The sequence below is a fragment of the Barbus barbus genome, assembly GCF_936440315.1.
Source record: "Barbus barbus genome assembly, chromosome: 36".
Taxonomy (NCBI): domain Eukaryota; kingdom Metazoa; phylum Chordata; class Actinopteri; order Cypriniformes; family Cyprinidae; genus Barbus; species Barbus barbus.
The window spans coordinates 2,527,269-2,546,747 of NC_136714.1; the positions used below are offsets into that span (position 1 = coordinate 2,527,269).

Genomic DNA, 19,479 nt, shown 5'->3' on the forward strand with positions numbered 1-19,479 from the left:
GTTTAATATTTTTATTTATTAATCAAAATCAAAATATTTATGTTTTTGTCTTCAGCAAGCGCAAGGCAGGCAAGGGAAGCACCATTACTGTTGTTTTTGCACACAAAAAGTATTCTTGTATAGCTTAATCAAATTACGGTTGAACCACTGATGTCACATGGACTATTTAAACAATGTCCTTACATTTCTGTGCCTTGGTAGAACCCTTGCTGTCTATTGAGGGTCAGAAAGGTCTCGGATTTCATCAAAAATACCTTAATTTGTGCTCTGAGGATGAACGAATGTCTTACGGGTTTGGAACGACACGCAGCAGCACGAAGCGCGTGAACTGATCGTCTCCGCCGCTTTAACACCAGTGACAGAAATAAACATGAATGAACATCCAAAGGTGTGTTGAAAGAAAGAGTAGAACTGACGGAAATCTGTATCTTGTCTCATGTAATCGCTCAATCTGTGTTTCAGCCACAGAAAGACGTCAAATTAGCAGCTCGTAAGCAATAGGTCTCATAACATCACGTTTACCTTAGAAAAAATATATTCGGTGACCATAAACTTGTTAGTCAGCTAGAAAAATGAACTCTAGAGAGGAGCATTTTCCTAAATATATTATGCACCATATAACATTCATTACAATTTTTACTGTTCTTCAATATTTAATTTATGTTTGAATAACTCCATCAAGTTTTTATAACAGCCACCATTTAATTGTATAAAAAACGAATTGGAGTATAATTTTTAAGTCAGTTTAATGTAATTTAAGATGAAATTACAATTTGACCTTAAACTTACGTAAATTTGCTTGAAAAACCTGAAAAAGACCTCCAGTTTGTTTTTGGCTAAATGCAGTGCTGAAAATCATCACGTAAACATGCAAATATTAGTGTCCTTAATATACACACACACACACACACACACACACACACACACACACACCAGTAGTAACTTGCAGAAAAATCCAGACCCATAAACTATTCTCTTTACTCTTTAATCATTATTTCTTCTGTCATGCTTCGATAACAGTTACACTATTTTTTAATGACAACAAATTATTTAATAATACATTAATAATTATTTGGGTATTTATTTAATTACATAAAATGTGAATGCTAATTTAAACAAATGCAAATAATGCTTCATTGAAATCCCATTTACATCCGATGTGTGGAAAGAAATTATTTGAGACAAAAGCAACGTTGCTTTCTTAGTGGGCACAAGGTTCAAAAGTCTGGAGAGGAAGTTAAAATGCATGAGGTTTTAGTAAATAGTGTCATCACACCTAAGCCAGTTTTCCTGTAGTGTTTCAGACCAGCAGACCACAGTCTTTACCAGCCAAAAGTCACAAAGACGAACAGAAGGATGCTCTGTATCGCTCTCCTCATTGCCGTGCTGCCCTGTATGGCCAAAGGTAAGTCAATTCTTACCGCTATACTAACTTTTATGGATAGATGTGTACAATTAGATCTCCTGTTCCTGATTGCGCGTTACATCTTCAGCAAGAAATCAAATCATAGCCGAGGAATCACTGTGACACACTTAATCTCCAAAAGGCATTAGCCTGCAGGGAATAGATTTTTAACGTCCAGTTGTGAAATGCAAAAATAAATCATAGATTTTTAACTTTTATATTTTTAATATGTGCCCTGTACCATTATTTATTTATTTTAAAATCAACTCAACTCAACTGAAATATCTCTTTCTATATATGCAACTGACAAAATTAATTCTATATATATCTGGTAATTTTATATATAATTTTATTATTGTCCCAATGATTCCAAGCACTTCAGTTTTTCGTGTTTGTTTTGTTTTATGGTTTTTGCAAAGAGATCAAAAGTTTAAAATTTGTAGTTTAAATTGAATTATTTACTTCAAAGGTCAATATAAAGATTTCAAAATTTTAATTTAAAATCAAATTTAAATTTTGATTCTAATTTAAAACCCTCCTTCTCATAGCAATCTAACATATAATTTGGTAACACATTATTTTGAAAGTCTACTTTCGACATTCTGTTTATTGTAAGTAACTTAGCCACTCCATGTTAACTAGCAGTCATTAGAGTATTAGTAGACTGTCTGCTTAATATCTGCTCAAACTTTAGTTTGATGGTTCCCTAACACACATTTAACAGACTATAAGTAACTTTGCAACTATATGTCTTCTAATACTCATGACGTTGTAAAGTTACTAAAGTGGACTATCAAAATTAAGTGTAACCCAACATTTTTATGCTGTCTGTCTTTTGTCAGTAGGTATATTCTTTTCAGTCCTAGTCTTCAAATGTGCATTCAGCAACAGTAATCCAGTGCATCAATTAATTGTTGCACCATGTCATGTCAGAAGAGCACAAACCCAACTGTGTGCATGGGAAATCAAATGTTTTTTAAAGACAGGTGTGTTAGGTTTGTGGCTTTTCTAACAGTCCTGTCTAGCTTTGGTGTGTCCTGTCCAACACAAAGCAGAAGTGAAAGTGGGAATGGGAAACAGACCCCTGGGATGTGGCTGTGCAATGGGCCACCGGTGCAATGTGTTTCCTGAGGGACCCAATCAAAGGGGCTGCTTCTACAATGTTTCAGACATTTCAACCCTTTATATTAAGCCATTTCATGGCTTTCTCTCGTTTCCCCTTTCTAAAGTTAAAAATAATGTTTGGGCCCCTTCTTCAAAAAAGTGACAAGACCCTGTGTGGTTGCAAAAACAGTGATCCAAACTCTCGCAATATCCGATTTCACACTTCATGCTGGAAACAGCCTTATATTTTGCACAAACCACATCCATACATTACACTTTTAGTGATGTCCACACTATTAGTGAACATCAAGACTCTAATAAAATGTGCATGCATGCATCTTAGTCTCTGACTTCTTCTAAAAGAGACAGGTCACCAAAATATGAAAATTCTGTCATCATCATGTTATTCCAAAACAGTAGGACGTAGCAGAAAATGAGCTACGTTAAGCAGTTTCACTCAGCATAGACCTCCATTCGAAAGGAAAAAGATCAAATGAAAGTGCAGCCCCTCCTTTTCTGAGGAAAGAAACAGGTTTGGAACAACATGGGGGTGAGTAAATAATGACCAAATTTTCATTATCAGGTGAACTATGCCTTTAATCATTACTTTTGTTATGTTTTCCAGAAAAAAAACTATCCTTTTAAAGATAAATTTATTTGAGAAGCAAAATTGTGCAACATATGTCTACATAGTTTAGAACCTGGTCAGTATTTATTTTGCATTATTTTAACCATCTTTTTTCTTCACTGGATTATTTAGCCTAAATGGTCGCGCAGTGTAAATATGTAAAGGCACACAGGTTCTATGTAATCTCTCAGTTAAAGGAATAGTTCACTCTAACATGAAAACTTGCTTAAAATGTACTCATCCTCAGACCATCTAAGATGTATATGGGATTGTTTCTTCATCAGATTTGGAGAAATGTAGCATTACATTATTTGCTCACCGGTGGATGCTCTGCAGTGAATGGGTGCCGTCAGAATGAGAGTCCAAACAGCTGATAAAAACATCACAATAATCCACACCACTCCAGTCCATCAGTTAACATCTTGTGAAGCAAAAAAAAACTGTGTTTGTAAAAAAAAAACTAATCCATCGTTTAGACATTTTTAACTTCAAACCGTTGCTTCCGGCCAAAATCCAAAATACATAATATCACTTTCTCTAATGAAAAAGTCATCTGGTCGGAATTAGGAGAGAAATATATACAGATCAAGCATAATTTACAAGAGAAAAGCTAAAAAATAAATAAATAAATAAATAAATAAATTGTGGGTGGATTTTGATGTGAGAGACAACAGGGGATGGACATTTTCAAGCATTTTTATGGATTTTAACCAGGAAGCAACAGTTTAAACATCTTAATGATGTATTTGTTCCTTAAACACACAGCTTTTGGCTTCTCAAGACATTAACTGATGGACTGGAGTGGTATGGATTATTGTGATGTTTTTATCAGCTGTTTGGACTCTGATTCTGACGGCACCCATTCACTGCAGAGCATCCATTGTTGAGCAAGTGATGCAATGCTAAATTTCTCCAAATCTGTCCTCATGAAGAAACAAACTCATTGATATCTTGGATGGCCATTTTGGTTTAACTGCTTCTTAAATATGTGACTCTGGAGCACAAAACCAGTCTTAAGTCGCTGGGGTATATTTGTAGCAATAGCCAAAAATACATTGTATGGGTCAAAATTATCGATTTTTCTTATATGCCAAAAATCATTAGGCTATTAAGTAGAGATCATGTTCCATGAAGATATTTTGTAAATTTCTTACCGTAAATATATCAAAATTTAATTTTTGATTAGTAATATGCATTGCTAAGAACTTCATTTGGACAACTTTAAATGTGATTTTCTCAATATTTAGATTTTTTTTGGCACCCTCAGATTCCAGATTTTCAAATAGTTGTATCTCAGCTAAATATTGTCCGATCCTAACAAACCATACATTCAATCTTTGAAGAATTGACACTTAAGACTGGTTTTGTGGTCCAGGGTCACATATGAGGTCATAAAAACTCCATGCATAATGCTGTTCAGAATAGTTTGAGATGGAGTGTACAATGTCACGCCACCGAACAAAAATTATTTAATGTCAACCAGCATAAACTTCATTCACATACAGCAGGGCTCCTCAAAACCAGTCCTGGAGGGCCACTGCTCTCAGAGTTCAGCTCAAACCACGATTTCCTGTAACTCTGAAGACCCTGATTATGTACCTCAGGTGTTTTTTATTAGGACTGGAGTTAAACTCAGCCGGCAGGGCTGGTTTTGAGGAACCCTGACATACAGCAATATAACTTGTTTGAGGGGAAATTTTGAAGCTTGCTATATGTGTGCTCTCTTTAGCAAATGAAGAACTTGTCAGCCCATATGATATGACAATGAGTCACTTGGATAAGAACTCAGCCCCTGGCACCAGCAAGAATCCCCCTGAGGTGTCACCGTCTTCACCATGCTGCGGACTGGATGAGCTAAAGCATTCACTCGCCCAGCTAGTCCAGGAAGAGCGGGAGAGCAGGGGCTGGTACGGCGAAATGGTGAAGATCCTAAATCAGCTGGTGCAAGAAAACAAGGAGGTGGCCAGCGTTCAGGCTGAGATGCTGAAAGCCCTGCGGGTCACGAGCAACCAAGGCGAGCAGCAGCTTCACCATCTCCAGAGCATGGCTCGCCTTCAGAGCCTCCTCGTGGAGAACCACCAGGCATTGCTGCTGCAAGTGTCTCGCATTGCTACCACCCTGCAGGATTCGGCTAAGAAACAGAGCAAATAAATGCATGGGCAAAACGGCCATATGAAGCATTTTGATGGCATATTATACTTGAACTAACAAAAAGGCACTCAATAATAGTAAAAAAGAGAAAGAATCACAATAACCTAGCTAAACCTGAAATCGTAATCAATAAATGAAATGAAGTTGATGTTTTGTGTTACTCTCTCATAACATCACACTTGAAAGTCCTGCTTTCTGGAATGATTTTTTTTGTACTGTTGTGTGTTATGGTTCATCTAACCTGTTGCATGAAGAAATGTCAATAAACAAGCTACTGATGACACCTTTGTCTGGCATCAAGAATCATTGAATTAATGAATCGGTCAATCTGTTTCATTATCTATGCACAGCATATTCCTATACGCACTTTTTCACTTTTCTTGAGTTTCTCTGCTCTTCTGTGTGTCTGAGCAGAGTTTTCCGCACCAGTGATAAAGCTGAACTCCTCTCCGCTAAGTCAATCTGAGGTGGTCTGGTCAACTAACAAACCCTTCATTCTGAGATGCGAGGGACAAGCGGATATAGAATGGAAGACAAGGCTCAGGAAACACCAGAAAGACATCTTACAAAAGACCCTCAGCGTCCTAAAGCCCACTACAGATTACACAGGAACATACCGTTGCAGTTACAAGAATCAAAAAGACTTGTACTCGGAGATCCACATATATGTTAAAGGTATGTGCACTATTAAACATTAGAACGATTATCTAAAGGTTAGTGCTAATATATGTTTGGGACGGTCTGTGAAACGCATTTTTAAGTTTTGTTTTGCTTTTAGTTTTAATGTTTCTTTTTAAAGTTTGACGTGCCGAATATTAAAATCTCAGTGCTCGTGAAAGCTAAGAAAAATACAAAAAATCTGACACAAGCTAATCTGTTATTACTTATACATAAAAAATTACATGGTACATGCATAATACTGAGCTAAAAACAACAGTGTAACATAAACCGTTAGCAAAAGTGAGTCGGACAAAACTTCAGAGGTGTCCGTTGAAGAATTTTTGTCCCACAGAAAGATAAGCAGAAAGATTAAAAAAAAAACATAAACATACTGTATGTAGGCAATGGTTTGCCTGAGATAAAATATTTAGCCTCTGATCGCTACTGACAATCACAATCGAGGATTGAAGATAGCTGTGTAATAGCCACATTTATTAACAGTGTTGGGGAAAGTTACTTTTAAAGTAATGCATTACAATACTGTGCTACTCCATTAAAAAGTAACTAATTGCATTAGTTTATTTTTATGGAAATTAATGCATTATGCTACTTTTGTGTTCCTTCTTGTCACCTGAGCTGCTCTTGCTTGTATATTTCTAATAGCAAAAAGCCCAAAAGTTGTATTTTTGGCAACTGTAAAGGCCCTTTCACACCAAAAATGAAATTAAGAAGCGCCTCTGCACCTCACTCTCAACACTGGGACAGAAGACGTGTCAGTTAATAAGTGGGAAAACAAAGTAAAAGTAACTCCGATATTGTCTTATGAATTCAAAAGTAATGTGTTACTTTAATAGTTACTTGAAAAAAGTAATCTGATTACGTAACTTGCGTTACTTGTATTGTATTACCCCCAACACTGTTTATTAACAGTATGCACACACTTAGCAAAATAAACTGAATTTTAAGAACAAAATTGGCATTAATGTGCAATTAATATTTCAACTTGTTTGACATTTAATGAGTCAAAATAGTGCTTTACAGCATCTACACTTAACTGTCAAGATGTGCAAACAACAAGAACATAATGGAAGTAAAAATATAGGCTGAAATGTCTGTATGTTTTACTGCAATAGATTCTGTCAAAGCCTTTACTACCCCTGAAAGCACAACAATAATTCAGAAAGAAGGCTCAAACTGCTTGCTGGACTGCTTGGTGACAAACCCAGAAAGTACTGAGTTCTTGCTCCAGATGGCGAATGGATCTGCTGTCCCGTCCGAGGTGAATTATACTGTGGATCCCAAATGTGGCATACTGATTCAAAATCTTCAGCCTAGCTACAGCGGAGATTATGTTTGTACTGTCAAAATAAATGGAGTCAAAAAGAAGTCTGACACCTTCCTAATAACTGTCATGAGAAGTGAGTTGTTTTAGAGTCTTGTACACAGTTTTGTACAATGTTAGTAATAAAAAACATACCAAGAATCTTATCTGGCTGTACCAATTCAGCACTACCCATCTATTTACTGCAGAAGCACAGCAGCCACCAGCGGTGTCACTTCCAGCCAATCAGTACGTGCGAATTGTTGGTGAAATGCTGCATATCCCTTGTCACATCGAAAACCAAGATCATTCATATAACATCACCTGGAGCTCAACAGAAAAGGTGAAGTGATGTGTTTTAAGGATTTGATATGATCGCAAACATGAAACAAATTATGAGATTATTGGTGAGAAACTGAATTAGAGTGAGCATCATGGTATTTTTGGTCTTAAAACTTCTTGAAAACGTGGCCTTGGGCTGCGTTTCATTACACAGTGTCTTGGTCTACATCTGGGTCTTGGCTTGCGGTCACAGATATGACCGCAGTCTGTTGGGAAATTCTAGTCAGTGGGTCTCCATTGGTTTATTCTGAAGTGATACAATCATTTTGTATATAAATCAAATCAAATCACTGGTCATCTTGCATAAAGAAAGCCATTCCAAGTTAGAAAGATTCACCACTTTGGCTCAGCAAAAGTTCTGTTGCATTCAGGCCCCGATATAGTCAGTGTAAGACTATGAATATCCCGAAACTATTCACGCTGCATGCTGAGAGCGGCACTTGGATTAATATGTAAAGCTACATGCTTTCCTCTCAATAACAAAACTAAAATAACTACGGTGGCCGAGAGAGTTCAACGCGCTGCAACTTCAGTAAACACATGCAAATAGAAAAAACACCAGCAAATCAAGAAAACATCTTCATCAATTTGACAGCAGGTGCTGCAAATGCTCACAACACAAGCAAATAAAGAATTTTATTTGCAACGTGTTTCTTTGTTTGGTGGTGCTGTGAGTATTTGCAGTGCGCTTCTTTATTTGGTTGTGTTGTGAGCATTTGCAGAGTTTTCTTAATTTGCAGGTGTTTTTTCTATTTGCAGAGCGTTGAGCTCTACTGTAAATAACGTCAGTGGAAAACAACAGTTAGGAAAGCACCATCATGGAAAGTTCTGGAATTCAGCACTTTAGTAATGTACTTTATAGAATAGATTGCTTTAAAGAAATGTGCTACTTATCCATTGTTTTTCTATGTAAACGTGCTAATGTATAACCGTTGCGCTCGTGTCTCGCATCTTTTACAGCATCTTGCACATGAGCACCATATTTTTAAGACGCTGTGTCAAGTTAAAACAATTCCATCTTTTACATGCAGCGCGGCCCATCAATGTCAGTTCCAAAACAGTGGACCAATCAGAAGAGCGCAGAGGCGGGCCAAGCGTTGCAAGCTTTTATTTAGCAAAAGGCTTGTGTTGAGTTTTTTTGTGTAGCAAGTTGACATGGCAATTTTTAAATTTGATGGCAACATAGCGACAAAAAACCATAATCATATTTTTCAGGAGAATGTCATTTGTTGCAATTAATAAAGCAACGATTTGATTCAGCGCGCACACACACACACACACACACACATACACACACACACACACACTTGAGCATGATATTTCAGTTCTCTTGTACTATTTTCAGATTAATAATTGCAGAATCTCTTACGGAGCAACTGTTTCTGCTGACTATCAGTTTCAGTTGCCTGCTTTAACGATGTAGTTGCATATTGTGTATCAGTTCATTATTTAAAGCTGTTTGTTTTTGTTTTTTTGGTAACACTTTATAATGACTGCACACTATGAATCATTAGTTAAGCATTAGTAAACAATCAATTCATCTTTTATAAAGCATTATTCCAACATTAATAGTCATTAGTAAGCAGTTATTAATGTTTTGTTTTTGAGCATATCTATAATGTTTAATAATTGTATTTTCATACTTTATTAACGATCAGTTTATAATTTCTAAATAATTACGTTACAAACCAGTTATTAAGGAGTTCATAAGATCATTTAGAAAGTGTAAGTAAATGATTAATAAACAATTTAAATGTACATTTATAAATCTTATTTTTTAGACACATGATAATAATTGCTCAGTGTGTTAATAAATGCTTTATAAACACATATTCCTGCTGTAATTCATGATTAAGTCAGGAAGTTATAAAACAATTAGTAGTTGCCAGCCATCTATTTGTGTGAGCTCATCTAAAGTGAGGACTATTTATACCTTATAAAGCATTTACTCAGTTATCTCCCAAACAGAAAAGATAAACAAACACAACACAGAGAGATACAAAACACAGAAATATTTTTTCAAGATGCAAAAAATGAGACTGTACAACTGTACACTTGATAAAAAATGGAAAATAAACCTCTGCAATTTCATAGAATAAATAATTAAAAGTGTACAGTTGTACTGTTTCATTTTTTTGCAGTTCTGTATCCCTCTGTGTTGTCTTAATTTTTTCTTTTAGGAAGATAACTGAGTCTTTAAATCTCCTTTGTAATAGATATGCTTATAAATCAAGAACAAGGCCTTTAGAGCTGTATTTATAAACTGCTTACCAATGACTATTAATGTTCGGACAATGCTTTATAAAGGATAAACTGACTGTTTACTAATGCTTACATAATGATTCATAGTGTACAGTTATTATAAAGTGTTACCGTTTTTGTTTTTTTATATGGAAACCTTATAATATTAAAATTAGTCTGTGGTTATTATAAATTTGTGGGCAAGCACAGTTGAGATTTTTTTTTTTGTAATATGTATTTTTTTGTAAAGATCTTTGTGCTGTCCCTCCACAAATATGAAGGTCCTGGATTTGTTTTCCAGCTCAGTGCTGGCCAAGTTCAGCAATGTGTAACGTTATAGCTTCTTCAACTTTGATAGATTGGCAAATATTAGAGATGATGAATTGGACGGGAGGTCTAGATTTATAGGGTTGGCTAATGTAAAGGTGAATATTTTGTAACTGCACCAACTAGCAGAGGCCAAATCTTGCTCATTAGGTGTTACAACACAAAGCACAATCACAAAAATGAATGAATCAATTAATAATTTACAGTATTATGACTTCTGTCAATTTGCTATATTAATAAAATGACTGTTCCAGAACCAGACCAAGACTAGACCCCTTGAGGACCAGATACAGACATAACCCCAAGAACTATATGCATTCCAAATTATACATTACCAAAAGTTTTCTAGCTTGTATATTTTTATAAGAAAATCACTGAAAAAAAACGGTTGATGAAATGCAATCCACAGCAAAAGACACAGGAGTGTTTTCCCTGAAAGTGGTGTGGGTTACATCAACCATTTGTTTGTGATTTTCTTATAAAAGCTTTCAGTATAGTCCTGCATGTTTTCAACTCAAAGCCAAGCTATTCAGTTCCTCTGATTCCATTTCAGTTCCTGATTGTCTGCAAATATGATGGCAGATTGTTTTGAATGCATACTAGAACGTGTTTGATTAAAGAAATTATTATCATGATTTCTCCTATTCAGGGACTGAATAATGAAACAAAGAGAGACAACGGGTGTAAACAAGTTTGCATCATTAGTATTTTGACCATTCATCAAGTAAACATATCCAACGCAGGGAATTTAACCTGCACTGGTCAAAATGAAGCTGGAAAAAACAGTGTCACAGCAGTTCTCAAAGTTGTAGGTAGGTTTCTTCATGTTGTCTAGTGATTTTATTCAAGCTTTATCTGTGAAATTGTGTTTAAGTTGTGGTCTTCTTTCAGATAAACCGTATATTAAGTTTAAACCCATCCTGTCCGCTGAATACAAGGTGAATGGAACAGATATTGAGGTGATGCAAGGGGATACAGTTGAACTTGCTTTGCAAATTGAAGCATATCCAGAAGTTAAAGAGACAAGTTGGAAAACTCCCAAATCAAATCACACCCACGAGGAGACATTTAACAGGATTAATAATAGGTTAGTTCATTTGTTTCTGTTTCTATGATTATTTTTATTATATAGACCTAGATCAGTTCTAGACAAAGTTTACTTCAGTCGAATGCACAGCCTTTCAAATTTGTTATTTTTTCGTGTGTTTCCCAGAATTCACCAGTTCATGTATGTATTCATTTGTTGCCTTTATTATTATTTTGATTACAGATGACATTAACTGTGATAAATTAAGCATATTAAGAGTAATTTCACAATTAGCCTGCAGGTATGGAAGGCAGATGGGGGCAGATTAGCCTACTTAAAAAAGTATCTGATTATGTAACTTGCATTACTTGTAATGCATTACTCCCAGCACTGTATATCCCAACGTACCCTTGCATCTATGCATCTATTTCAGTGGCCGCTGTGCGCGTTGTTGCATTAATTTGGACAAACAGTGCATGTCGACACGGTAAAATTTCACATGATATGTTTAAAGGCTTTAGGCCCTGTCAGCCTTCCACAGGTGTCCATTTCCTTATTATGCTCTTAGTGGTTTATCATTACTCCAGAGCACTCATAAATCTACGACCATTTTTAAGCACTACTTAAGTTACAATGGCTTTGGGAAACAGAAGCAAAACTAAGATGAATCATAAGACGATTCTGTGATCCGCTTAGACTTGTAATACTTTTGGGAAATGAGAACCAGAAATATTTATCTATTAAACGAGAGCAAGCTCTGTTTTGTTAAGTAACAATAATCATGTGTTCATATTTAACAGTGTCAACTATATGTCTACAATCGTGCTGAAAAACGTTGGAGTGCAAGATTATGGTAACTACATCTTTACTGCCAGGAGTGTCAGTGTCAATGCCTCGGTTATTTTTACAGTTCACGTCTACCGTAAGTCCAGTAGCTTAATAGAGAACATAAGATCTCAAAAAATGGAAAAAAAAAACAAAGAGGTTTGATCATATTTTCTTTCCAACATACAGAGAAGCCCATTACTTTGATTAAGTGGGAAAATGGAATTGCCACTTGTGTGGCAACCGGTTATCCAATACCCAGGATTCAGTGGTTCCAGTGTGAAGATGCCAGAGCTATGTATGTGTCACTTTTTGGAAATTAGATCACATATACAGCATATAGTTTGTCATTTAGAGTAATATGATATGTTTTAAAAGATATTTCTGAGAATGCTCTAATTTTCTGATTTTATTATGATTGGGTGACAGGTGTAGCTATAACCAAACATCAGCTGTGGAGTTAATGGCCACCCAGTCCATTTTGGGGGACATCAGAGAGTATGAACCTGTGCTGGTGAAGAGCGTCTTACCAGTGACTAGCGCAAATACTACTTTAACTTTTGAGTGTGTGGCTACAAACATGGCTGGAGATGATCATGATATCTTTACTTTTAAAATTTCATGTAAGGAAAATGCTAACGTCCCTGCAGCTGAGCATGTTTTTGTGCATTTGAAATGGAGTGGTCATCTGATGCATCTTTAATGTGCATAGATGTCCCCGGTGCTACATCAGTATGGTCAGCTTCAGTGTGGATCACTGTTGTTCTCATTGGAGCCTTGTGCCTGGCCATATTAGGGATGTTGATCCTCTTCTACAAGAACAGAAAGGTATGTTTTTCAGTTGTACTCGCAAATGACGCAGTATATCGCTTTTTAACACCATCTCTTTTTTAAAGGCACACAAGTATGAAATCCAGTGGAAAATCATTGAGGCCAATGATGGGAACAACTACACATTCATTGACCCCACCCAGCTTCCGTACGACAAAAACCTGGAGTTTCCTCGAAATCAACTGAAGCTTGGTACTGTAACCTCGATTATGCTTGCTGTTTTACATTATAATAGTGTTTTTGTTATTAATGATAAGAACAACTACAACAAACAATTCATTGATTTTACTTCAGGACAAGTTTTAGGAGCGGGAGCTTTTGGGAAGGTGGTGCAAGCGACCGCTTATGGGCTTGTCAAAGACAAAAGTGTCACACAAGTGGCAGTGAAAATGCTCAAGCGTAAGTTCAATACATATTATGACAAACTGGAGTGAATTTTATGGAAGTATATTTTAATGTCTTAGATATCAACTCGGTTCAGTTTAGGTCGTGAAAGCTGCATAATGGATTAGGAAACAATTGAAAATTACAACATGTTAAAACCACATTCAGCAACAAGGGTGTTACTGTTTTATGCTAACATTGTAGACAACATTTCTAGCCCTGTTAAATTTGTCTTTTACATTTGTCAAGAGTGTAAACAAATTCAAATATATAATAATTATTCCTAGAAAGTTACTTGCAATATTACAATATTGCGTTACAATTGACTTTTTATGGAAAGTAGTTATGCAGAGGGTCACGTGACTGTTTGAGTTTGCAGTTTAGCACAAAATCGCTGCTTGCAAATGCCCATTATAATTAAAATAACTGATGTGTCGCTTGCTTACAATGTAGTCAAGGCACTAAAACACTGCCATTGTATACAGGAAGGGAGAGTGACTAAAAATCACTCTTGGACATATATTTTGGACAGCCAGGGTAACAACCCAATACAATAGGGTTTTTGATTTTTTGGAGCTTGAGACATTATGAACTCTGATTTCAATCTGTACAGGCCTCTTTTTCTCTTTGTGTGCCTCCTGTTAAGAAAAACTTACAAAAAACATTATTTTCTGAACCAAACAGCTAGTGCTCGCTTTGAAGAAAAAGAAGCACTCATGTCTGAACTGAAGATCTTGAATTATATTGGACCACATGAAAACATAGTCAATCTGCTGGGGGCATGTACTCAGGAAGGTAAGTCAGTCATGTTTTCTAAATAATAAAAAAAATAAACAAAGATGTTCATATTTTGAATGAAACATGAATGAGTAATCAATTAGCAGACATTCATTAAAAGTGTTAAAAAATAGGGCCAAAAATCAGCATTCTACAAGAACGATGGTATTTGGGGATGTGAATTCTGTTAGTTGCAATTCTGAGATATAGTTACAATTCTGAGATATAGTTGCAATTCTGAGAAATAGTTGCAATTCTGAGATATAGTTACAATTCTGAGAAATAGTTGCAATTCTGAGATATAGTTGCAATTCTGAGATATAGTTACAATTCTGAGATATAGTTACAATTCTGAGATATAGTTACAATTCTGAGATATAGTTACAATTCTGAGATATAGTTACAATTCTGAGATATAGTTACAATTCTGAGAAATAGTTGCAATTCTGAGATATAGTTACAATTCTGAGATATAGTTACAATTCTGAGAAATAGTTGCAATTCTGAGATATAGTTGCAATTCTGAGATATAGTTACAATTCTGAGATATAGTTGCAATTCTGAGATATAGTTACAATTCTGAGAAATAGTTGCAATTCTGAGAAATAGTTGCAATTCTGAGATATAGTTACAATTCTGAGAAATAGTTGCAATTCTGAGATATAGTTGCAATTCTGAGATATAGTTACAATTCTGAGATATAGTTGCAATTCTGAGATATAGTTACAATTCTGAGATATAGTTACAATTCTGAGAAATAGTTACAATTCTGAGATATAGTTACAATTCTGAGATATAGTTGCAATTCTGAGATATAGTTACAATTCTGAGATATAGTTACAATTCTGAGATATAGTTGCAATTCTGAGATATAGTTACAATTCTGAGAAATAGTTGCAATTCTGAGATATAGTTACAATTCTGAGATATAGTTGCAATTCTGAGATATAGTTACAATTCTGAGATATAGTTACAATTCTGAGAAATAGTTGCAATTCTAAGATATAAAGTTACAATGGTCAATTTTTTCTCAGAATTGAGATTTGTTATAATCACGCAATTGTAAGAAACTTTTATTTTTTTCCCTCAGAATTTGACTTTATAACTTGCATGTGTGAGTTTATATCTCGCAATTCTTAGAAAGAAAGTCAGAATTGCGAGATATAAACTCAGATTTGCAAGTTTTCTTCTCTGAATTGTGAATTTTAAATTCTGACTTTATTTAAGTTTATCCTACAATTCTGACTTTATAACTCGCAACTGAGATTTTATGTCACACATAAAAAAAAGTCAGAATTGCAAGTTTATCTAATGTAATTCTGACTTTATTTCTGAGAATGGCGAGGTTAAATCCGACAATTGTTTTTTCTCACAGTTACGAGTTTATATCTCACAATTGCGAGAAAAGTCAGAATTGTGATGTATAAAAAATAAACTTGCAATTTTTTTACATTTTTTTTTTATTCAGTGGTGGAGACGGGCTTCCTTAGGTTATAGACTCCTAAATCAGTATAGCATAACAGTTGAAAAAAAAAAAAATGTTTGTTTATCTCTGAATTTGACTTTGGTCTGGTGTAGGACCGATGCTGATGATCACAGAGTACTGCTGTCACGGTGACCTCCTCAACTTCTTGCGTCAACGAGCAGAAATATTTGTGAACAATGTATTTGGAGTTCAGCGTTTTCCAGAGGATTCAAACCTCTACAAGAATGTAGCTGTTCAAAAGAACCATTCAACAGGGTATGTTACTGTCAGTGTCATATGAGAATGGCTTATACCTTTGCAGATATTTCTAAACGTGCTGTGATTGTAGTGTCTCTTTTATTGTCAATCATTTATACCTCCTTCTTATAGGATGAGTTACTCAGGCTCAGAGAGCTTCAAGGATGCACAATCAACACAGATGTCAAAAGACATTTGTCAAGGTAAAGTAACAAAGGTAATGCTCTTGTAAATATTTCTTGCAAAAAAAACTATTTCAGTATTATAATTTTGGTGTGTTTCAACAGAATCTTGTAATGAAGGAGGGAAGGATACATGGTCATTGGATAATACTGATTTACTGAAATTCTCCTATCAAGTGGCAAAGGGAATGGACTTCCTAGCCTCCAAAAATGTAATGTTTCTTGGTTGTCTACAGGGTTATTTTAATTGCATTTAGACACTATTTATGGATAATTTGCATTAATATTCTGAAGTTTTATTTGTTATATTGTGTTTTAATTTTTTTTTTTAATATTTAAGTCATTTTGTCATTTAGTTTATATATGTATAATTTTACAGCACTTTTCTTTTCCACTTAAAAATTGCAGTTACCACTTACCCTGTCATTTTCTAATGCTGTTTATGATCAGTGTATTCACAGAGATTTGGCTGCACGGAATATTCTTGTGGCCGACTGCTGCGTTGTCAAGATCTGTGATTTTGGCCTTGCACGAGACATCATGAATGACTTGAATTATGTAGTAAAGGGGAATGTAAGTAAATTTTTCTTGTATTCTCTTTATAGTAACGATTACATTAGAATGTAATTGTGCATTCTGCTGCCTTATGAATTACTGAAAATACTGAATGAATTCAAACAAGTCTTTTCATAGATATATGCCACTAGCAATAGCTCATGCACACATGCATAATTAACATAAAGACTATTACTGCCCTATAGTGTATGGAAGCCAGCTTAAAAATTAAAAGGGTAATTGTGTCGTCTTATTTCACATTTCTGCCTTTTTCGCATTTGCAAGTTTACAATTTGCACTTTTTTCCCTCAGAACTTCCTGAAATAAACTTGAAGTTGCATGTTACAAAGTCAGAAATGCAGAATAAATTATACATCATATATATTTATTTTGTAACTAGGACAAAATCATCTGCTAAATTAATAATTATACACACACACACACACACACACACACACACAGACACACACACGTTGGTTTTTGTGGTTTATGGGGACTCTCCATAGGCGTAATGGTTTTTATACTGAACAAACTGTGTGTGCTATTGCCCTACACCAACCCTACACCTAAACTTAGCCCTCACAGGAGACTTTTTTTAGATTTTCAAAAAAACACCATTTAGTATGTTTTTTAAGCCTTTTGAATTACGGGGACATAGGCAGTGTCCTCATAAACCACCTTCATATTGTAATACCTCTGTCATACCCATGTCATTATACAAATTTGTGTCCTCATAAACCACATAAACATGCACACACACACACATTTATAAATATGTATATTTATATATTTATATACAGAACCCAAAAATATGGGCATTAATAAATGAATATAGCAATTGCATTCAGAGTAGCTGTTGGTAAATATATTTTCCTTTTTCACATCTCTAAAAGTAATTTCATCCAAAATATTGGCCTTTTTTTATTGTGTTGTATTGGTTCTGCAGGCACGGCTGCCAGTAAAATGGATGTCACCTGAAAGCATATTTGAATGTCTTTACACGGTACAGAGTGACGTCTGGTCATACGGTGTGCTTTTGTGGGAGATCTTTTCCTTGGGTAAGTGAATTGACCTGTTTAACCTATTTTTTTTTTTTTAAAAAGGACATGAACGGAAGAAAACTTAAGACTGAAGGCATTCTGTTGGTGTTACTGTGTTTTCTGTTTTTAGGTGTGAGTCCTTATCCCAATGTTGTGATTGATGCACAGTTCTATAAGATGATTAAAGACGGTTATCACATGCCACAACCAGATTTTGCCCCTCAAGAAATGTGAGTTTAAAAACATTTGTAAAGTTTTGGGAAAGTAACAATAAATAATGAGCAAATCTATATACAGTAAGTATCTTGACCTCCTGTAGGTACACAATAATGAAAATGTGCTGGAGCCTGGAACCAACTCTGCGTCCGACTTTTGCCAACATCAGAGAACGTATTGCAACGTTACTGCCAAAGCAGTCCAGCCAGGTGAGGCACACTGTTAGAATCATTTATGCTGTTGTAACAGCAAGCAAAATATGATCAGTTTTCTTGTATTTATCATTTTATTTTTTACTTTAACACATTTGTGCAATTTGATATTATGATTGTGTTACTGATTATAGATTACATCATGGAAATTGTACTTAGTAATGCAATCTAGGTTACTCATTTTAGGTAATTCTTTTTAGATTACTTCTGGATTATGTTTGATCAAACTTGATTTAAAATTTACCCTTAAACTTACCATATTGATATAAAAAATGTTTTATATTAACATCATAAAATGCATTAAGCATTGCATTAGAGAGTTGATAGTAAGTGAATAGTGAGTTTATAAAAGCTAACAATTAATTAAATCATAAAAACACTTCTTCTTTTCAGCAGAACAATGAAGACATGTATCCAGAGTTTCAGAGTCACCTGATAGAAAAACAGCGTGACACAGAGTCAGTCTGCAGAGACGAGGCCCAGCCTTTAATGAGGAGCAGTTTGACCTAACATATGAACCTGAAACAAAAGGTGTTCGTGTCTGTATTTAGACGTAGAGCTAACAAGATGAACAGCATTTCTATACTGCTATGTATTTTGTCTCTACAATGATGACTTTGTAAAATCATGCTATATCATTTTGTAATTCTTTTGTAGCAGATCATATAGTATTTTACTCGACCAACTTTTTTAAAACTATGGCAGCTAACACTTTATCACTTATCGTTTTGAAATATGTGTATTCCTTCTTTGTGACATTTACTTTTTGTTTGCTTTGTAGATGCAGCAGCGGTTTCTTTTTTTATGCATGTTACTCATTGAAAATTATATCTGGAACCAGTATAACATTATTTAATTTGTCTTTCAGACTGCAAATGCATAGCATATACTTGTAATGCATTTTGAAATACAGATGAAAAATAAATAAATATGTGCACCAAACATTTGGTAGCCCCATGCGAGTAAAAAAATCTAACTATATTTCTTTTCATATTGTACATCAAGTTCAATTGGATATAAATACAAGGTGACAAACAGGCTAATCATTATGGACCTAATCATATTATGGAAAGACCCGATTATAGAGTAGCAAATGATGTGCAATGCAAGGCTGTTGAGCTGCACAAATCGGGAATATGGCTTAAACTTGGCTGATGTTGAAGCTCTTCATTTCCACTATTAGGTCAATACTAAGTTTATATCATCTGCTGGGGACTTATGGTAAGTGGTCTGATTTTTCAGTGCAAATCACCTAATCAACTTGCATAGGCACAATGAAAATGTATTCATGCAAAAAGTGTCACAGTATTACTATATTTTAAAAAAAAAGATCCTTTGACTCATAAAAACAGACTATCACTGGCCAATAAAAACACTAATGTTAAACATACCTATCTTTTGTCACTTTCAAACATCACTTTTGTGACACTCTACTGACTGTACACAGCAAATAATAAGCGAATTTGCATTTAAAATGAATCTGCATCAGTCGCTGTAAATATTTGATAAGATATCAGATATGTTTCCT

General features: G+C 34.9%; 2 protein-coding genes across 2 annotated transcripts; both read left to right on the forward strand.

Annotated features, from left to right (window-relative positions):
* Nucleotides 1-1,272: 1,272 nt before the first annotated feature.
* Nucleotides 1,273-5,576, forward strand: LOC306855738 (uncharacterized protein). The gene is made up of 2 exons (XM_079394570.1): nucleotides 1,273-1,405; nucleotides 4,867-5,576. The coding sequence occupies exons 1-2, from the start codon at nucleotides 1,357-1,359 to the stop codon at nucleotides 5,286-5,288; spliced, it is 471 nt and encodes a 156-aa protein (XP_079250696.1). The 5' UTR covers nucleotides 1,273-1,356; the 3' UTR covers nucleotides 5,289-5,576.
* A 132-nt stretch (nucleotides 5,577-5,708) lies between these two features.
* LOC306855717 (macrophage colony-stimulating factor 1 receptor-like) lies at nucleotides 5,709-18,914 on the forward strand. Its single transcript, XM_079394543.1, has 20 exons — nucleotides 5,709-5,963; nucleotides 7,082-7,366; nucleotides 7,479-7,612; nucleotides 10,829-10,991; nucleotides 11,071-11,266; nucleotides 12,007-12,128; nucleotides 12,221-12,329; nucleotides 12,461-12,654; nucleotides 12,744-12,859; nucleotides 12,928-13,054; nucleotides 13,157-13,261; nucleotides 13,931-14,041; nucleotides 15,602-15,764; nucleotides 15,879-15,949; nucleotides 16,034-16,140; nucleotides 16,379-16,501; nucleotides 17,430-17,541; nucleotides 17,654-17,753; nucleotides 17,843-17,948; nucleotides 18,348-18,914. The coding sequence occupies exons 2-20, from the start codon at nucleotides 7,198-7,200 to the stop codon at nucleotides 18,459-18,461; spliced, it is 2,442 nt and encodes an 813-aa protein (XP_079250669.1). The 5' UTR covers nucleotides 5,709-5,963; nucleotides 7,082-7,197; the 3' UTR covers nucleotides 18,462-18,914.
* The last annotated feature ends 565 nt before the right edge of the window (nucleotides 18,915-19,479 follow it).

Coding starts and splice junctions, on each gene's coding strand:
- LOC306855738 (XM_079394570.1), top strand. CDS start 1,357: ATGCTCTGTATCGCTCTCCTCATTGCCGTGCTGCCCTGTATGGCCAAA. Junction 1,406..4,866: donor GCTGCCCTGTATGGCCAAAG/GTAAGTCAATTC, acceptor TGCTCTCTTTAG/CAAATGAAGAACTTGTCAGC.
- LOC306855717 (XM_079394543.1), top strand. CDS start 7,198: ATGGCGAATGGATCTGCTGTCCCGTCCGAGGTGAATTATACTGTGGAT. Junction 12,330..12,460: donor TGTGAAGATGCCAGAGCTAT/GTATGTGTCACT, acceptor ATTGGGTGACAG/GTGTAGCTATAACCAAACAT. Junction 16,502..17,429: donor ATTATGTAGTAAAGGGGAAT/GTAAGTAAATTT, acceptor TTGGTTCTGCAG/GCACGGCTGCCAGTAAAATG.